Source organism: Mustela nivalis (assembly GCF_964662115.1).
Source record: "Mustela nivalis genome assembly, chromosome: 4".
NCBI lineage: Eukaryota > Metazoa > Chordata > Mammalia > Carnivora > Mustelidae > Mustela > Mustela nivalis.
In genome coordinates, this window is record NC_139023.1 from 126,907,177 (window position 1) to 126,927,876 (window position 20,700).

General features: G+C 38.4%; 1 protein-coding gene across 4 annotated transcripts in view; it reads left to right on the plus strand.

The window, feature by feature from the left end:
• The first annotated feature begins 6,458 nt into the window (after positions 1-6,458).
• The window catches only part of RXFP1 (relaxin family peptide receptor 1), a 100,792-nt gene continuing 86,550 nt past the window's right edge, over positions 6,459-20,700 (plus strand). For 2 of the 4 annotated variants that reach the window (XM_082727789.1, XM_082727790.1), the window contains exon 1: positions 6,459-6,811. In XM_082727789.1, coding sequence (XP_082583915.1) covers positions 6,763-6,811 — 49 coding nt within the window. In that variant the 5' untranslated portion in view covers positions 6,459-6,762. The remainder of the gene's footprint in view (positions 6,812-20,700) is intronic. The other 2 variants (XM_082727791.1, XM_082727792.1) reach the window with 1 other exon arrangement.

Here is a 20,700-nt window from a genome sequence, read left to right on the forward strand (position 1 = left end):
ACCTAGAAAGAGCTAAAGAAATAAGGAAACCCTGACTTCTCAACCTTTCTCCAAGATGCCCCACAGGACAACATTTGAGTTACAGAGGTAACAACGGCCCCCATCATCAAGAGCCAATCCCTGGAATGCATCCTGGCATTAATGGCAGATTAGCTACATGAACGCACGAGTTATTCTACTTGCCTTGAAGGAGAAGCCAAAGTAGCAGCCTTTAAAATAAAGTTGGGGACTCCAGCACATGCTAAAAGGGAGACTTACAAAGGCAGTGCCTAGAGTCATTGATCAAGACTCTAAATTAATTTTTGATTAATAGCTGAGTGCCTCAAAGTCAAAGGCACTAGCAGTCCACCAGGGTTTTAAAAGACCTGAGCTGCCAGAGAGACTCTGAGCCTAGACCAAATCAGTGGTTCCTAAATTACAGTCAACAGATAGGGTCTTGGAGAAGTCTTTCTTTTTATTTGCAAAGACAAATGTCATCATTTTTATGAAACTAAATATATTTAGTTTAAAAGATTGTTTTATGTTTGAACATTTTATCTTCTCCAATTTTGTGGTAGTCAAATGTCCTTACATTTATAAAATGGTGGCCAAAAAAGTGGTAAGTAAAGTTTTTGTTTTTCTTCATTTTTGTACTTGACCAAATTGTTTGGTAACCTTATGTTGTTCCTTTTGTTGTTATTAAAATTCTATTTAATTATAAAATGATCGTTTTTCTTTGACCTTCAGATCTAAGAACTTCTGATGGAATCATAAAGAAACCTCTTGCACCATTCTCTAGAGCTGCAGTGTCCAGTAGAGCTGCACATGTAGCCACTAGCTACATGAGGCTACATGTGGCTACTGAGCACTTTAAAGGTGGCTAGTCCAAACTGAGATGTGCTACATGTGTAAGAAACATATCCCAGATTTCAAAGACAATAAAAACAAAGGAACAAAATATCTATTAATAATTTTTGTACTGATTACATATTAAAATGATAATATATAGAATATATTGAGTTAAATAAAATGTATTCTCAAAATTAACTTTACCTGTTTCTTTTTACTTCTTTTCATGTGGCTACTAGAAAATGTTCAATTTCATGTGTGGCTTATTTTGTACTCCTATTAGACATTCCTGTTTTAAAGTCAAAGTCTGTTCAGAATCAACCATGATTAAAACTGTTATCTTTCTGGCAGTGGCTGGTGTTAGCAGCCTTTGCAGTCACACCAAACCCTAGTGGCTGACTTACATCTGTTACACAACAGCTGTATCTGTCTGGCTAAAGTCTGTCCTTTCTCATCTTCTGCATCACATGGTCATGAGACCAGTCTTCTTTATTTGTCTTCTTTTGATTTTATCAATTGCTCAGAAATTGATATCAACTTTTTTTTTTAAGATTTTATTTATTTATTTGACAGACAGCGATCACAAAGTAGGCAGAGAGGCGGGCAGAGAGAGAGGAGGAAGCAGGTTCCCCGCTGAGCAGAGAGCCTGAGGCAGGGCTCGATCCCAGGACCCTGGGACCATGACCTGAGCTGAAGGCAGAGGCTTTAATCTGCTGAGCCACCCAGGAGCCCCGAAATTGATATCAACTTTTAATCCTACTTTTAGTTATCTAGTCAACCTAATGTCTGACACTCAGCAGCTGATTACCCCATAACTTTATGATACCATTTCTTCTTATCTTTTGGGCTAGATCCATCCAGAACTACCATTTGCACATGTTTACACACACTTGTCTTCGAAGTGAAATGTTGCCTCTATTACTCTCTGTCAGCCCATGACCCTCTCTGCCTTCCACACTCACTACCCAAATATTCTTCCCTAAAGAAGCTCCCCTAGTTGACTCCACCTAGTTCTCTCTATCTTCCTTGGTGCCCTCTTATACCTTCCTTACTACCTTATGTTCAGTGGCACCAATTTACATTCACTGAGAAATTTGGTAAAATTAAATTTTAGGTAAATCATATGTATATGCATTGCATGCTAAATTACAAGGTTTTTTTTTTTTTTTTTTGAAGCAGAGTATGGTGTATCATAAAACGACAGTGCTATAATTAATCTAAAAGATCAACTATTGGGGTAACCGACTGGCTGTCAATAGAACAAGTGACTCTTGATCTCGGGGTTGTGAGTTCAAGCCCCACTTTGGGTGCAGAGATTACTTTAAAAAGTTAAAAAAAGTAAAATTAAACAAATAATTAAAAGATCAACTATTTATTTCACAAGTGAAACAACTGAGGACCAGAGTCATTTAAGTGACTTATCAGAGGTTACATGTGTAATCAGTGGCAAAATTGGGACTGGAATTGCCTGCCCATCTTCTACTGGTACCGCTGGAACAAGCCACCTTTACTTTTCTAATCTACTTTTCCTTCCAGCATGTCGGAGATGCCCCTCGCATAAATCAGGTGGTCTCAGGTGGACCATGTTGAGGCATCAGCGGCAGACCGGTAGGATAGTGTGTTTAAGAGAACACTGGGATTGTGAAGTTAGGGCTAAGAGCATTAAATCTCCTGCAGGGTCGACCCCCATGGAGTCAGAACAAGCGGAATTGTAGGCAACTGAGCCAGGGTTAGAGGCAAGGCTTCTTGGCAGCAGAGGAGCTGATGTTCAAGCTGGGATCCTAAAGCAACTGAAGGCGATCACAGCTTAGCAAGCGCAATGCGCATGTGGAAGAAAGCAGGAAACTGCAGGCGCAGGGAGCCCACAGTCTGTTGTAAATGAAACAGCAACTTCAGTTTCGAGATCCCATCCACTGGCTCAATCAACAGACGACGTTTTCCCTTTAATACTGTTGGTATTGAACCACATAGGCTCATTCCGGATAGAATGAGCCTGAAACTTGAATGTCGTTGATTACAATAGTTTGGGGGAACTGAGTAAGGCAAGGTTATTAGGAGTAGGTTCTGTACATAGTTTTCACCTAACAAAAGCCAGCAACTGATGTTCTGCATAAGATCATGATCAATGGATAGATAAAAAGATAGATATAGATAACCCTGTCCTCACCATCCTCACATTATCAACTTTACAGAGGATTGTTCAAGTCTGTTGCATACCTATTATATCCCTCAAAGGCAACACACGAATCCAAATGGGACTTGGTTGACTATCTGCTAACTGACATAATATCTTCTGATCACTTCCATCTAGGGTGAAATGGCTTAGGGTGCAATTCTGTATAAAATGTCTTTTGAAATACCTGTAGCTATTCATGGTTCTCTCCCAGTGCATATTTTGCCTGATATCATTCTCCAGAAGTCATTTCATTTCAAAATTGTGCAATTAATGCTAAATCGAGATGGCTAAAATTGTCTTGGTATGACTTGGAGATGATGAATATCTCAAGAGTGTTGCCTGTCTGACAGCTGTCAGTCAGGAATGGATCCATAGGATGAACAATTTGAGTGTATGCATTTTAGCCCTGGGATTGTACTTATTCTTAATTCATGAGTTGTTTACTATTGCCTGAATATCTCTACACCATGAGTCTCTGACTGAGATTTTACCAACCTCTTTCAGTTAGACTTTCCCAGGTCTGCAATCAAACATTCAAAGGCTGTTTCCAGGATTGGAAATGATGATAGCAAATAGGCTGAGACGTGTAGACAAAAAGCCCTTAAGTGTCATGATCTAATTTTAAAATAGGATGCTGAAGAATGTATTAGTGTATTTCAGTGAATGGAAACACCATATATTAGAAACTTGAATCTATATAGTGCACACAGATTGATGATGCTTGTCTAGGTCAACTCATCAGGTTGTCCTAAGAAGTAATTTTCAAATGGAAAGTTTTGTTATTATTCAAAGAGCCTAAGTAAGATTTTTCGAAGAGATTCCAAGGTAAGAAAGGGTGTTAACTATTAGCCCGAGTCAGCACCAAATCTAATGTGGAAAACCATGAAGTACTCAGCCAAGGAGAGGCAATGACGTTACAGAGTCCACCAGGCCCCTAGTATATGTTTATAATTGAACAATATAAACAGGAAGAGAAGGCTAGAAACATACACCGTCTGTGTGCATTTAAAACACTGCAATGTATGTCCTCAACCTGCAGAAAACAAAATGAGGAAACACATTATCATTAAATTTTAAATGAGAAGAATTCTATTTTAATTATTTAGTAAAAAATCAATACTCAAATATTGTCCAGGCCAAGTCTTTTGCTATGATGCAATTGTTGTCCACCAGGAGCAAGTTTGCCCCCCAGGGGACATTTAACTATGTTTAGTGACATTTTTAATTGTCCTAACTAGGGAGTGCTATTGACATCTAGTGGGTAGAGGCCAAGGATGCTGCTAAATATTCTACCAATGCAAAAGACAGCAACTCACAATGAAGAATTTTCTGGCCCAAAATACCAATATTGCCTGCTGCAGTGTGTGGTAGAGGCACTCTATGTTCACTCCTGGGTTTTCCACCAATATACCTATACGAGATTCTTATTCCAGATTCACTGTCTTGGCTTAAAATAAGAAAGCAGTGATATTCTTAAAAAGAAGAAGAAGAAGAAGAAGAAGTCTGAAATTGTTCCTTCAGGGAAATAACTATTTTAGCAAAAGGTAACATAGTCTCAGTGGAATGAGAAGTTATTTTGAAGTTTTGCATGGATAATTTGAGATTAAAGATACAATAGATGTATATTTTGTTGAAGACTACTTCCTGGCAATTGGCCTACTGATTGTATATGTCTGCAATAATCAGCTCAGGCAAAATGCTCAAAGCTAACAAAATAACCTCAGGATTACTTTGAAAACTCAGTGTCAAGAGTCAGTGTCAAGAGCTAAACTTTATGCTGGACAATTCTCAAAGCAAGTTCCTCAGCTTTACAGTTGAGAAGCTGCCTATGGGTTCCCCTTCAGCTATTGCCCTTGATATGTCTTTCAGAATCCTTTTAGGAAACACTATTTCTAAAATAAATAAAAGGGGCGCCTGGGTGGCTCAGTGGGCTAAAGCCTCTGCCAGCGGCTCAGGTCATGATCCCAGGGTCCTGGATACCACAACGGCCTCTCCGCTCACCAGGGAGCCTGCTTCCTCCTCTCTCCCTGCCTGCCTCTCTGCCTACTTGTGATCTCTGTCTGTCATATAAAATAAATAAAAAATCATTAACCACTTAAAACATTTCAAGTATTATTACAAAGAATAAGCACCTAATAAACACTTAAAGAGACTTAAATGAGTGTTCAAATTCAGTTAACCATAAACATTTCTACTAAAATAACAATGTCTTTATTAAATAAATCTATTGACATACAAATGACTTGTAAAGTTCAGTACCTTTTTTTTTTTCCTTTAGTGGTATTAATTACCTCTACAGGAAAAAAGAAAAGTAGGGTTAATATAAACCTTGAGCCACGATTTAGAAACAGGCTTCTTTTTTTTTTTCTTTTTTTTTTTTAAGATTTTTTATTTATTTATTTGACAGACAGAGATCACAAGTAGACAGAGAAGTAGGCAGAGAGAGGGGGGAAGCAAGCTCCCTTCTGAACAGAAAGCCCAATGCAGGGCTAGACCCCAGGACCCTGAGATCATGATCTGAGCCAAAGGCGAGGCTTAATCCACTGAGCCACCCAGGCACTCCTAAAAATAGGCTTCTTATGTTGAAGTCGATGATATAGAGATATGTAATTTAAATAGATTCTACAGGTAGAGTGATTAGGAGGCATTAACCTCACAAGACAATTTCTCCCAGCAAGGTGCTGTACAGTTGTTTTAAAAATAAATTATTACACACTGTAAAATAAGAATGACATAGCCTGGTTAAAAGAGAAAGCATTGCATGGAAATGTTCTTTACATTTGCAAGCTTTTTTTTCTCTGCTGATTAAAGTCATCATCATATGAATGGCTGCCATTCAGTAATCACCTATTGTGTACTAGAACCAGACATTCAGTTTGCATAGGGCTGGACATCACTGCCACCTTGCTGAATAGATATTTTCCCCCAGAAAACCAAAGCTCAGCCAAGACAGGCACCTACACAACTAACAATTTGAATCAGACTATGATTCAAACCCAGGAAGGCTTTACTCCACAACCAATGACCTATCGTGGTCTCCACTTGTAGTAAAACTTATGAGCTCAAGAAGATTTAAGATTTGTTTTTTATTCCTTTACACAATATCCTATCATTCCAGTGCCTAAACTCAGATCACACAAAAGATTGCTATAGCTACATTTTAATTCTTGCCTTATAGTTAATTCCACAATGGCATTTTGCCCCGTGTACTTCTGTTTTTTTCCCAGTCCCAAGTCACTGAGGGAAAAAAAATTTTTTTTTTCGTTTGTAACATATCTCTTGGTTTCTTTCTAGTTGTGTGACTTTGATCGGCTCAGACATTTGTCAGTTCACACACACCGTCATTTGTAGACTGTTGCCGGACATAGAAAAAAAGATGTTTAGAGTCAACAAGAAGAGCTTGAATGTTCTCTGTCTGAAACTTTTGCTCACTGCTCAGCTTTGTCTGTGTTGACGCTGGGGTGTGTGTGTGTCTGCTGTGGCAGGGCGGAGGGGGGTGGTGGGGGTGTAAAGAAGGATACTAAGACTTTTAGAGAGGAGGGTGGGAGGAGAGATTCTGAGAAACAGAAAGGAAGAAAGAAAAGAATAGGGAATGGAAAGAGAGGGAGAGGAAATGAGAGAGGAAGGAGGGAGGACTGCTTTGTAGCTGCTAAGATTACAGACAGAAATAGCACACAACCACCGTGAGCTGTGTGCGACTCAGAAACCAAGACCAAATTGTACTCACTTTTATTAATCAGTTGCTCACAAAGAAGGAAATGACACCTGGTCCTGTCTTCTTCTACATCTTAATTTTGGGTAAATACTGTAAGTATGCTCACTACTTAATTTTATATACCTTAATAATATTGTATGAACTAATCACAATTACAAATGTTTATTACTTACATTTATGCTTTTAATATAAAACTGTTTTTTTTTTCTGATAAAATTGTAATCTTACTTCAGAATTATTCTTAAGTCATTTCTGGTATTTGTATTGGAAACTGGAATATATTGGCAGAGGCAGTAATTAAGCAAGATTAACATGACATACAAACCTATGCTTCATAACAACCAATTTGTTTAAGCAACAATTATTTTATAAATAATTTGATACTATTTCAAGAGAAGTAGTCTTTAAAGAGATTGTGTTCAAGTAAGATGCCCATGTGAAATATCTGGTAAAGTCTACATTTATTCTGGTGTATGTGTAGTTTTAATGCTTCGTGGTCCCAGTGTTTGTGATTTGATATCATAGGTGTGCCTTCTCACTGAGAAATGCATTCATAAAACTCCTTTTTTGTTTAAAAAAGATCTCTCACTTTTCCTTGAAAGAAAAGCACAAAGCAATGAAAAGCACAGACCAAGAGCCCAAATGGGCATTTTTTGTTATAATGACAATTCTTGCTCTCTCTTTGTGTGCTATAGTTTACTTTCCAGGGAAAAAAAAAATGTAAATCAAGAGAGTCATTTTTCATTGAACCTTACTTAAATGGTATTATATAAGTAGAAATAAAATGTTTATATTTCCTAGATAATAACTGATGAGAAATCCAAAGCATATCAAGAAGGAAAACTTTCTGTGGATCTGTAATACCTTCTGATGCTGAAAGGAATTAAGCTTTAACAAATTAGAGTTCATGTGCATATTTACATCCCTCGATCTCTTAAAAGTTTGCAGAAGTCGGTTTTCACTAAGATAGTCTATTGACAGTGCCTCCAAGTAATTTCCCTCCGAACTCTCCCAGTTCTGATGCCCATGTCCTGCATCAAAGTGATTTTTCTTTTTTCCTCTCTTCCCTTGACCTCCAGTATGCTTTTTACTTTAATGGTCAAATGGAACAGACAGCTTCAAAACCAAGGCAACAATTCAGAATCCTAAAGAAACATTCTAGCTCCTAGCTTTCTCTGCCTCTAATCTTGGTCACTATGATTTCATTTTTCATTCCAGTTTTATTTAGAAATAATTGACATACATCACTGGAGAAGTTTAAGTCAAAAAGAATGATGGTTTGATTTATATATATTGTGAAATGATTATACAACAGGCTCAGCTAACATCTGTCTGCTTATATAGATACAATATAAAGCAAAAGAAAAAAGAATAAAGGGAAACAAATTGTTTCCTTGTGATCAGAACTCAGGATTTACTCTCTTGACACCTGTCCTGTACATCAATCACACTGAAGTGGTGGCTGTCATCATCTTGTTGGACATGACTTCCTTACCACTTACTTCTCTTGTAGCTGGAAGCTGGTATCTTTTGACCACCTTCCTTCACTTCTGCCAGCCTCCACTCCTCCCCCATTATTTCTGGTAACCACAAGTGTTATCTCTTTTTTCCATGAATTTATTTTGAGACTTTCCTTTTTTTTTTTTTAAGGTTCCACATATAAGTGAGATCATACAGTATTTGTCTTTCACTGTCTGCCTTATTTCACTAAGCATAATGCCTTCAAGGTCCCTCCGTGTGTCATAAATACTAGAATTTTCTGGGTTTTATCACTGAATAATATCCCATAGTGTTTGTGTATACACACACACATATATATATGTATATATGCTTATATATATGCCCCCACTTCCTTCTTCCCTCAACCATGGATGGACACATAGTTTGTTTCCATGTCTTAGCTATTGTAAATAATGCTGCTATGAATACCAGGGTGCATATTAACAAGTGCATCATATTAACGAGTTAAGGTTTTCATTACCTTTAGATATATTTCCAGAAGTGCAGTTGCTGGATCATGTAATAGTTCTATTCTTAATTTTTTGAGGATACTTCCATAGTGGCTATGCGAGTTTGCAATTCCACCAACAGCGTTCAGGGATTCCCTTTTCTCCACATCCATGCCAGCTTTCTTATCTCTTGTCCTTTTAATGACAGCCATTCCAAAATGTATGAGGTGGTATCTCATTGTGGTTTTGATTCACATTTTCCTAGCATAGGACTAGTGATGTTGACCATCTTTTCATGTACCTATTGGCCCTACATATGTCTTCTTTGGAGAAATATCTATTCAGGTCCTTTGCCCATTTTTTAATTGGGTTATTTGGATTTTTGCTATTGAGCTATGTGAGTTCTTGTTATGTTTTGAATATTAAGCCTGGGTCAGATATACAATTTGCAAATCTTTTTCCCATTCTGGATGTTTTCTTCTCATTTTGTTGATGGTTCTCTTTGCTGTGTAGAAGCTTGTTAGCTTGGTGTAGTTCTACTTATTTCTCTTTCATTGTGTTGTTTGTGCTTCAGGTGCCATACCCAAAAAATCACTACCAAAATCCATACCCAAGAGCTTTGTTTCTCTGTTTTCTCCTAGACGTTTCATGGTTTCAGTTCCTACATTTAAGACTCATTACCCATTTTCCTAAGTAGAGCCAAAAGCCCAATTGTAAACCATCACTAAAAATTGAGTGTTTCTCATTACAATCCAAGCATTTAAGCTACTAGAGTTTTTAATATTTGTAGCCAAAACACTCATAAATCAATAACATTTTATTGTTCCCTATTCCATTTCAATGAAATGAAAAGGTTAAATAAGCCAAAGGAATACTTCCAAGTTAAGCATTCTAATATGGAAAATGGAATTCTAATATGAGGAATTCAAGGATATGTAATAGGTGCTCATGGCAGGTTGAAAAGCAACTTTAGCTAATGTGTTACTAGCCAATTCAACTGAGTAAAAAAAGTTCTCTGTTTACATATTCTCTTTTGTTAAAAAACAAAAAACTACTTTCATGAACAGAAAACAAAAAGTAAATGATAATGATGATGATGTCAAAACCTTCCAACTTTTTAAAATTTAAGTTATCTTGTGATTTAAAAAAAAAATTTTTTTTGACATTGTGTGTGAGTAAAGGGTTCAATTTCTCATCCTTCCACACCATCTGCAAAAGATAAAGGTACAAACATCTGATGCAGAGTTTGGCAAGCAGGATTCCTGGCTATAGGGTGTCAAAGGAGTGGGGAGGGAAGAAGGGCATTTGGCAGGAACCTCCAATTAACAACCCACACCCATAATTCACTTCCTACTTTATCTCACCATTCAACTCCACCAAGAGAGGATTTTCTATGCCCAAAGCAAAAGAAGTCAACAACTATGTAGGGACAAATCTTAAATCTCTGTAAATACCTGTGTTGGTTATTGTTTGTTTGTGTTTGTTTGTTTGTTTGTTTGTTTGTTTTTTAATCCACTCTCCTATTGCCTGAGAAAGGCTATGGGATTTCCTAGAAGATTGCTGGCTCAAGGTGTTTCGGAGCACCCCCATGTATTGGTCCTAAGATTTGCAGCAATGACTTACCCTCGCAAGCCTTAGTTTGTAAAATTGTAATAAAATTTTTCACCCTACCCCACACCCCAGAGCCCTTATGGTTGCTTCTTTATTACATAAATTACCTCCTTGAATCCTTAGAACAACTCTATTATGTAGAATGAAACAAACAACGAAGGCAAGACCCAAGGACATTCAGTACCTTGTCACAAGATTCAGGCTCATAAATAATAACAAGACTTGAGATTTGAATGCTTTTAAAGCCTATACTCTTTCCACTAGACCATGAACACTTTGAGAGATCGTGTGTGTAAAGACAATAGCAATTATTAGTTATCTTTTCAACCAAAAATGCCTATTGAATGCCAGTTACCTTAATAAGCATGAGACTTAAGGGTGACTACAGTATGATCCCTGCTCTGAAGGGGAGAATGGAGAAGACAGAAAGTTAATCTAGGATTACCAGTGAGACAAGGGCAAAAACCTATGTGTACACAGGTTGGGGCAACATTAAGATTTAGAAAAGGTTTTCTTTCACCCTTGAGAATTTCTAATTCTCAAAAAATTCCTCTGTCTGTAATCTGGTTAGCTATATTGTGCTGGTGTTGATTTATTAGTTTTGATAATGTACTGTGGTTATGTAATATTTTACCATTAGGGGAAGTTGGGTAAAGAGTACATAGGACCTCTCTGTGCTATTTTTGCAACTTCATGGGAGTCTATAATATTTCAAAATTAAGAGTTAAAAAACAATCCCCAGGAAGAATTGTATCTGAAATCCTTACCAGCAAATGCTTTACTTATTACCTAAATAGTATCATTCAACAAAAACAATCATTTTACTTAATACTTCAGAGAGACAGGGAACCAGTGAGGAACTAGGACCCAGAAGAAGCCCAAACATAAACTTGATCCACTGCAGTGTTTGCCAAGAACTGATCCAGCTAGGAAAGTCCTCACTTTTAGATTCCAAGTGGATATTCACAAGACAATCTGGGCTTCTTCTTAGGTCTTACAACAGGTATATCTTCTAGCAATTTTTCTCTAACCATTAAGAAGGAGAAAGGAAGTGGTTTTCCCAGAACAGACCATCAGGATATGAAAAAAGAATACTGACCTATTTACCCATCCCCAAAAGATGAGAAAATAAACTCTCCAATATGCAGACTACAGAATTATCTATTATTCCACTCAATATTTTTGAAGGTTACTAATACTTTTCATATTGTTTTTTCTTTGAGTTTGGAATCATATTTTTAAATTTTAAATAGAAAATTAACAAGTCTGTGCAAATACATCATCATCATCTACATAAAGAGAAACAAAGTACTGCATTTGTGAACAAATAGTTTTCCGAACATAATTTCACACATGAGGACAAACTTGTTAAACTGAAATGTGCTTGGAATTGGGTGTTCTATTTAGGTGTTGTTGTTGTTGTTTTTTAATTTTTTTTGTCTGAAAAATTATAAACATTTATACCATTTTGATTTCAAGCACTATGATTGTGGTTATAATTGTAGTTGTTATATTTACCATTAAATGAGAGCTTTCCATGGACCATGAACTATGTACTAAGTGCTTTATAAACATTATCTGATTTTATGCCCATAAAAGCCTGAAGAGATATTCTCATTTTGCAAAAGAGGAAACAGAAAATGAGAAATACTGAGTAGCACGCCTGGGATCATTCCCTAGTAATTGTTGCAAAAGAGATTTCATTCCAAGCCTATCTCCTTGAAAAGCCTGTGTTAGTAAAACATGATTCGGTTCTAATATTTTCTAATACTATGATATCTTTAAATTAAAACAGTCCTTTATAAATTGATCTATTGGGGAGGGTATGTGCTATGGTAAGTGCTGTGAAGTGTGTAAACCTGGCCATTCACAGACCTGTACCCCTGGAGCTAATAATATATTACATGCTTATAAAAAAACTTAAAAAATTATTTAAAAAAAAAGATTGTCTGATCTAACTCACTTGCCTTGAGACAAGTTAGCTACATCCCCATGTTAGAGATTAAACAATAAAGAAATATTGACCAGTCCAAAATCACAAAACTGGTATATCCAAACGAAAACAGAGTTTGCACATTGGGGAGGGTATGTACTATGGTGAGTGCTGTGAAGTGTGTTAACCTGGCAATTCACAGACCTGTATCCCTGGGGCTGGTAATAAATTATATGTTAATAAAAAAATTAAAAATTTTTTGGGGTGCCTGGGTGGCTCAATGGGTTAAGCCTCTGCCTTTGGCTCAGGTCATGATCTCAGGGTCCTGGGATCGAGCCCCGCATGGGGCTCTCTGCTCAGCAGGGAGCCTGCTTCTCCCCTCTCTCTCTGCCTGACTCTCTGCCTACTTGTGATCTCTATCTGTCAAATAGATAAATAAAACCTTTAAAAAAAAAAGTACCAATAAATATTTACTCAATTCCTAAGTTAGCCTACCTCTCCATCCTCCTGAGTATATTCTCCCCTCCTTATCCCCACAACTCCAGCAACTCTATTTCTTGTCCTGCACATAAGGATCAGGTACTTTCTTATCCTCTTCAATTTTATATATTTTCACCCATTACTCTGATCAGAGCTACCAAAAGCTTTTTCCTTCTTTGGAGATAAACAGGAATCAACAAGTCATCGATATTTTAAATTTGGCTTTTATTGTCTATCACAGTAATGCCAAAAGCCAAGTTAAGAAGAAAAAAAAAATAGTATCAAGTGAGATCTCCTGTTACTCATGTTAGAAATTGCTATTTTCTGGGGGGCACCTGGCTCGCTCATTGAGTTAAGCATCTGACTCTTGATTTCAGCTCAGGTCATGATCTCAGGGTTGTGAGATCAAGCCTCATGTGGGGCTCCATGCTGGTCGTTGAGCCTGCTTATTTAAGACTCTCTCTCCTGCTCTTTTTTCCACCTCCCCACGACTCCCCTCCCCGGTGCATACATTCTCTCAAAAGAAGAAATAAACAGTTGTATTTTATAATAATTTGACTGTTTGATTTTTTTTTGCTAAGTTATTCATTTTATAATTATTTCAGTATTACCTAAATTAACTAGATTCGCCTTATTTCTTAAATCTTCTATAATAACAAATCTGTCTTTTTTTAAGTAATCAGTACTCTCAAAAAAAAAAAAAAACCCTCTGAGAATTAGTCTTTGTGAGGACTCTCGGGGATTTTGCACCTGCTGCTGTACAACATGTGGAGTCCTTGCTTCTGGCAATTGTCCCAGCTCCTCTCTCCACCCTCTGTCTCCATCATTCCTCCTCAATTTCCCCTCAATATTGTCCCTGGAACTCAAGTTCTCCTTCCATAGTGCAGAACAACACAGTTCTCTGGCCTCAGCTCCTGTCTCCAAACTCAACTCCAGGCCCATCTCTAGTCAAGGCACTCAGTTGAACAAAATGCCCCTCATATGGTCAGCTACAAAAAAGGACAGCAGATAATCTTGTAAGTTCTTTAGCAGTAAGATTCACCCTTCTTAAAAGGCAGCTAAGAGTTAAAATATTTATTTTGTTTTTATTGAAGAACTGAATATGCATTTGAACTGAGAGGTTGTACAATTGCATGAGCTAATTCATTAAAACATCTAATTATGTTGCTGTCCCTTAACCATCATTTCTCTTAACTGATATACTTAGAGAAAAATACTCTGTTCTGTTTCCAGCATCTGAGTCTCCAGTGAATCACTATCTAGTTAGTTTCATCTTACGTCTCTCAAATACTTTTTTAATAGAAGTTTCATATAATTAGGCTTTTGAGTTCAAGAGAAAGTCAAAGTTTCTAGAGAAGCAAGTTCTCATTTTTTTTTTTAAGACTTTATTTACTTATCTGACACACAGAGATCACAAGTAGGCAGAGAGGCAGGCAGAGAGAGGGAGGGAAGCAGGCTCCTCGCTAAGCAGAGAGCCTGATGCGGGGCTCGATCCCAGGATCCTGAGATCATGACCTGAGCGGAAGGCAGAGGCTTAATCCACTGAGCCATGTACCCCACAAGTACCCATTCTTTACATACAAAGACACTGAAGTCATATAGCTGTGTTCCCTTTTGTTGCCTGAGGTATTATTCTTTACTCACCATTACCATATGGTTTCACTTACTTGTGGAGCATAAAGAAGAACACGGAGGACATGGGGAGATGGAGAGGAGAAGTGAGATGGGGAAAATCAGAGGGGGAGACAAACCATGAGGGGCTGTGGACTCTGAAAAATAAACTGAGGGTTTTGGAGGTGAGGGGGTGGGGGGTTGGGTGAACCTGGTGGTGGGTATTAAGGAGGGCACATGTTGCATGGAGCACTGGGTGTGGTGCATAAACAATAAATTTCATAAAAATGAAAAGAAATAAAATGAAAAAAACTTAAAAATAAAAAGTAAATTTTAAAAAATGGGCCTCCAAATTTCATATGTAGGACAAGAAGGGCAGGAAATATGAGAGGTGTACAATATCACCTTAAAGTAGAGAGAAACTACACTGAAGTTATTAAAATAAATTACTTATCCACTAAAATCCTGGCCTCCAAGACTAAGACTTTGCCAGTATACTGAGCTTAATATAATCATTATTCACTTACCTGCCTAGAGATAAACCTCTTAAATCATTCTCACAACCAGGTAGAGAATGGGCAGGGAGAGAAGAGTCTGATCACATCTCTCCAAGTCCATGCCTGCAGTCAGACCCTGAGGAACTTCTATGACAGCGGCTTTTATCAATCTCGGAGTAGATTAAGATCCAGCAGATGCTTTCATTATCTGTATTCCCTCTCCAGTCCATACTCCCATGTTCTTCCTCAGACAACTAAATTGGTTTTAAATATTTATTTACTTATTTTAGAGAGAGCAAGAGAGCAAAAGCATGGGGAAGGGCAGAGGGAGAGGAAGAGAAGCAGACTCCCCACTGAGAGTGGAGCCCGACTCATGGTTTGATCTCCAACCTGCGATCATGACCTGAAACCATGAGTCAGACGGTTAGCCGACTGAGTCACCTAGCACCCCACAACGAAATTGTCTTCAGAGATACAGGCCCAGGGCACCTGGGTGGCTCAGTGGGTTAAGCCTCTGCCTTCAGCTCAGGTCATGATCTCCCGGTCCTGGGATCGAGTCCCGCATCAGACTCTCTGCTCAGCAGGGAGCCTGCTTCACCCTCTCTCTCTGCCTGCCTCTCTGCCTACCTGTGATCTCTGTCTGTCAAATAAATAAAATCTTAAGAAAAAAGAAAAAAGATACAGCCCTTTCCATTTATGCCCTGTAGATACTAAATCTGGCCCTTGGAGCCGTGCCTCTAAGATGCGGGAATCGGAGGATTGCTATGCAGGTGTCCACTGAAGCTGTGGTGGGAGAAACTTTGTCAACTCCTCAAGAGTAATTTATAAACTATTAGAATCTTCCAGACATTTCTAGTTTCCAGACAGATGCTTTCTTTTCTCTAGGTACACCCAAATAACTTGGACATCAAATACCTATAATACCTAAACTTAACCTCACCATCCCCTCTCCCCCAACAAAAAAGAACACCGTGACTTCTGACTTCTATCCTTCTGCCTGCGCTGAGGTGCCAGAGAGGGCAGATACAGTCGAGACCGTGCTCATGTTGAAGAGAGTCACCCTAAATTGCTTTTTTCATCTCTCACCCCACCTCAGCACACACAATTTCCTGAGATGGAATAACATGTTTTCCGACTTCACGGAGATTGAAAGGACACTTAGAGAAGCGATGCGAGGCATCTTCACTGCTGTGCGAAGCTACCCAAAGGCATTAGCAATTTATGACTTTGTAGCAAATAAGTCCGACACTGGTAGTAAGCTACCTGCTACCATGCCAGTCTGGTATCCTCTTTATCCTGTGGGGTGAGGTGGTCTTTGCATTGAGATGAAGTGGGTATGGGAAAATTGAATGCGTCTCCCTGGCCTTTCCTACTTCCCTCAGGCTTTGATCCTGCTGTGTTCACTTTCTCTTCCTTTTCATCTCTCTCACCTACAGTCCACTTAGTGCCAACTGGAATCAGCAGCATTTCCTTGCCTGGCCTCCAAGATGCCCAGATATTGCTTTCCTATTCTAATCTACCACTTCCTAATCTACCCCCACCACCACCTGATTTCTCCTTTTTTTGTCTCTATTCCTCAGCCACACCATACCTCTTGACGTAACACACACCAAGAGAAACTCCAGCCTCTCGGTCCCCAGTCTTGCAACCTGAATTCTTATTTCTGCCTACCTCTAATCCTTGAGATCCCCTCCTCATGAGTTAGGAGGTTCATAGAGGATAGTTTCCTATTAAACACACTTTCTGCAGGTAATATATGCCCCCCATTTTGCAGTTTCCTGCTCTCAGGGACTTTATGGCTAATATTTGCCTCATTCAGTAAGGCGGTTCCAACATCTAATCCTCACAGAGTAAGGAAGCTATCACCCTGCGGGTTCCTCTAGGTGTAGCCATTCAAACAAATAAATCTTACTTTATAGATTTGAAATTGAAATGTTAGCAAAACATGCTGTTGGACACAAAGTGACAAATTTTGAACAAAATTTATAAATGTACACGCCTGGATCTCCTGAGAGACATCCCATAAGCTACCGCACAAAGCTGTTTTGAAAGCTTGTATCCAGGTTTCATGACGCAGGTATAAATTAATGAAAATCACTGATTACATTCTCAGGTGCATCAGGCACCAGCTTCGGAGAGCACAATTGGTGCTGCCACGACGTACACCCAGAGAACCTCTGGTCCTTGTCTTTCCTTTCCAGCCTCTTCTCTCCTCCAGCTCACCCTCGGCCTTCTGATATTTTAATAGGCTTTTCCCAGAGCGGGCTAGAAATATCTGACTCATTTTCAATGGTCTAGAAGATATGCCATTTTTGCTTTCCTAGTTGTGGCTGATTTGTTGGAAACTGCAAAACTGCTTCGTGGTTTATAAATGTTTCTCCTTTCTCACCCATTTCCAGCTTAGACAAGAAGACGTCATCATTCATGCTTTCTGTTAGATTCTCTTAACCTCCACTTAACCTCCCACTTTGTGTTAAAATCAAGAGAGGTGACTAGTTTAGCTAAGTTAAATTTAGATTTTTATTTCTCCCCTTCTGCCTGTAACCCTCGCCTTGATCTTGAAAGCTCCCTGGAAAGAAGGATTGTTTTTGTTTGTTGAAATTCAATAACTTTTCTCAGCAACTGAGCATTCATCCCCAGAGTTGACCTGAAATAATATAGCAAATCATTTGTCCATCAAATCCATTTTAATGGGAAAAAAAATCTATACAAATCTTTTTGTATTGCTGCTGGCTCTTGGCATCTCTTTCAAAGTTTCTATGTTGGTAATATATAGCGGGTTCAATATTATTCTCATGGTCCATTATAGTCATTACCTGGGAGGAGCTGCACAAAGAAATTAAATAGACTTATTCCCTTCCCTCTAGAAGTTCACAATCTATGACAGCTTTAATGTCTGTCTTATAAGATAGATCCAAATAGGCATAGGCTAGAATTATTAATTTAAAGATGTGAAGAGATAGGTCAAGACCAAACATTTTGTCATGATTAAATCCCCTTGACATTTTGCCTTTGGTTCAGCTCTAATGAATACCTGAATAGATAACTAAGGAATGAATGCGGTACTGATCAAGAAAAATGGAACTTAACAAAGCAGTGTGTCATGAAGGAGTCCAAGGAAGAATGATGCTACGTCGCATGGAATAAAAATAAGGGGTGTTTGCAGACCAAGAGTAAGTGCTGAGAGAGAAGAGAATTCAGTGAAATCTCCCAGCAGTCCATGATGGAGAGGCAGCAGAAGGAACAAGCCGAGGCAGGATGTGTTGGTGATGGTGTTAGTGTAACCTTTATAAAGCTGTTATATGTGATCCAGTGTCGGAATGGGTTCACATTTAATGAAGCTCATACAGAACAAGGCATTCACCTTTACTCATGCCTCTGAAAAGATTTAAAGAATCATCCAGGCATGTACATTTAAAGACATCCATTCCGGAGTCTTACTTAAATAGCATGTAAGCTCTTCTCTTCTCTAGATTTCTTTTCCTCCAGATTTCTCTCTTTGATGCAAGACCATGTAGACCCCTCCTGCCTCCTTTCCCCCATCACTCAGCCCTCACTCCTGATACAACACACTCCTCTGCCACACAGTCTCTTTGCACACAAAATCCATTTTCTATTCTGACCACTTTTTTCAGGAAAATTCATCTCTCAGTATTGGGGGCCTTTTCTTGCCCCCAGGAAGTAGAGGGTAGGGGAGGAGTTCAGAGAAGAACGTTAAAAGGCAATGCCAACATTATTGGTCATGAAATTTAAGGATTCAGGAGAAGGTGTAAACTATTACACCTTCTATATTACACATATAGACACACACACAAACACAGAGTAATAGCTTTGCCCCACCATTAATATTAAGTATATCAAAACCAGATGGGGGGTATAATATACAAATTTTCGTTTTTAAGGCACAAGTCTCAGATGTGCAAAGTTGAAATTTTGTTTCTGTGACAAAACTCAGAGCTCATGACTCCCACAAAAAAAAAAAAAAAAAAGACATTTAAATTTGCTAATTCAAAGCAGCTTCGTTTAAGAATTGGCAACTTTATCTTTAAAGTACAATCTTAAGCCCTTAAGAATTGTTACCCATTCCACCCACGTAGCAGGTGGGTTCAGAGGAAGCTTGGAAGGCACTTCCTGCATGGAAGTGGAGGGCAGGTGGAGGGATGAACATCTGCAGCAACTTTGCCAGCTCCATGTGAGGTTTAGCTCCGCTGTCGGGTGTTGGCACCAGCACTCGCCAAAGCGTTCAAACACATCCTTATTCTCCAGCTCGCAGGGCCGGGTAATCCACATGCTTCTTTCCAGGCTATAACGCCTCTCTCCATTGACCGTCTGCTCATAGCCAACCTTCTCCGGAGAGCATAGGAAACCCTCAAATGGCCTTCACCTGTCAGAAGCCCAGGGAGATTCGGGGCTGACTCAGACCCTGTTTTAGCTTACCTCGCCACCACAGCTCCCCACGCCCCTCGTATCACATAGGACATGTGTCTTCTGCTAGAGACGTGCCCTTGCCTTGTGCTGCAAATTAGGATTTGGGACAAGAATCACCTCTGTATGGGCAACCCCCCAAGCTCTCTCTGTGATTTCTACCCCCCCCCTCTTCCCCAAAGGAATTTTAGATTCCAAGCTGACAGGGTGTTTCATGCTCACATCTTGTTCCCACCAAGTTCAAGAAAACAGCTTTGAGAGTATCACACATGCTTACCACCTCTATAGGTTGGGGAAACATTCAGTTCTCTGAGTCCTTCAGTATTTGGTCTTGACTGTCAAAACCAAGAGGGTCACATTCAAAGAAATGAATAAAAAGGAAAAATATGCTCTCTCAAGTATCTGGCTTTTGCAGTTCAAAGGCATGACTTTTAAGCTTTGGAATTCAGGCAAGAATTTGACTATTCCAGAAAGGCCCTTCTGGACTCTACCTTCTTTGAGCAATAAAGGACAGTCCATTTGCCCTGTATTAGTGGCAGAAGGTAAAAAAATGAATAACTAAGAAAGAAGAATATTTGGATATGTGATAAAAGCATGCAGCATTTGATAAGCAGGAATTATATATATAAAACCAGAGTAATTTGAAAAACTAATTACGATGCCATATTTTAGTAAAATAGGAAATCTTTGAGAATTTGCAAAATATTTAATGTCAAATATTTACCTAGATTTCCCAATAATGGTAAGTGGATAAAGTGAATATACATGTTTATTCTCACTTTTGGCAAATTCTAAAGGAAAATCAGATTATTCACAATTTAAATAATGGCAAATAGTGTTACTTTATCAAAGGAATATCTGCATTTGGTGTTTGGCTTTTTTTTTTTTAAGTCACATGAAAATGTACCTATTCTACCTGGATTCTAACCCAAATATTATGACTACATCCTATATTCTCGCTAGTACCATTTCTTCCCACCTTTTCATTCTGTTGTCCAAGCCAGTTCCTCTTATTATACTTACACCTCTTTTTTACATAATTTTTATTTTTAATCTCTTTGCCCTACATTTTACTATATGTTTTCTTTTCCTATTGTTCTAACCAACACTGATCATAATATTATAGATGAAAACACCAAAATATAAAAGAATTATTTAAATTGTGAAAAATCCCAAATCATTGTGTTTACCTAATAACTTTCTTCGAATAGAATGTGTGGAACAATAGAGTTTGTGCTCAACAGTAGGAAGGAACCAAGAGTAGTTTGCATGGCTCTCTCAACACCAGAAGCTGCACTATCACAAATGCTCTTCTCCAGTTGGTCCCCAGGAACCTACACTACTTTTAAACTTATTCTGGGGAAGTTGCTGCAAATGTTTAATATATATTATAATGTGCTATATTCTATGTACTTAGATACATAAAATGTGCCAGACCAAAGTTACCATCTTCTGATTATTAACATGAATAATTT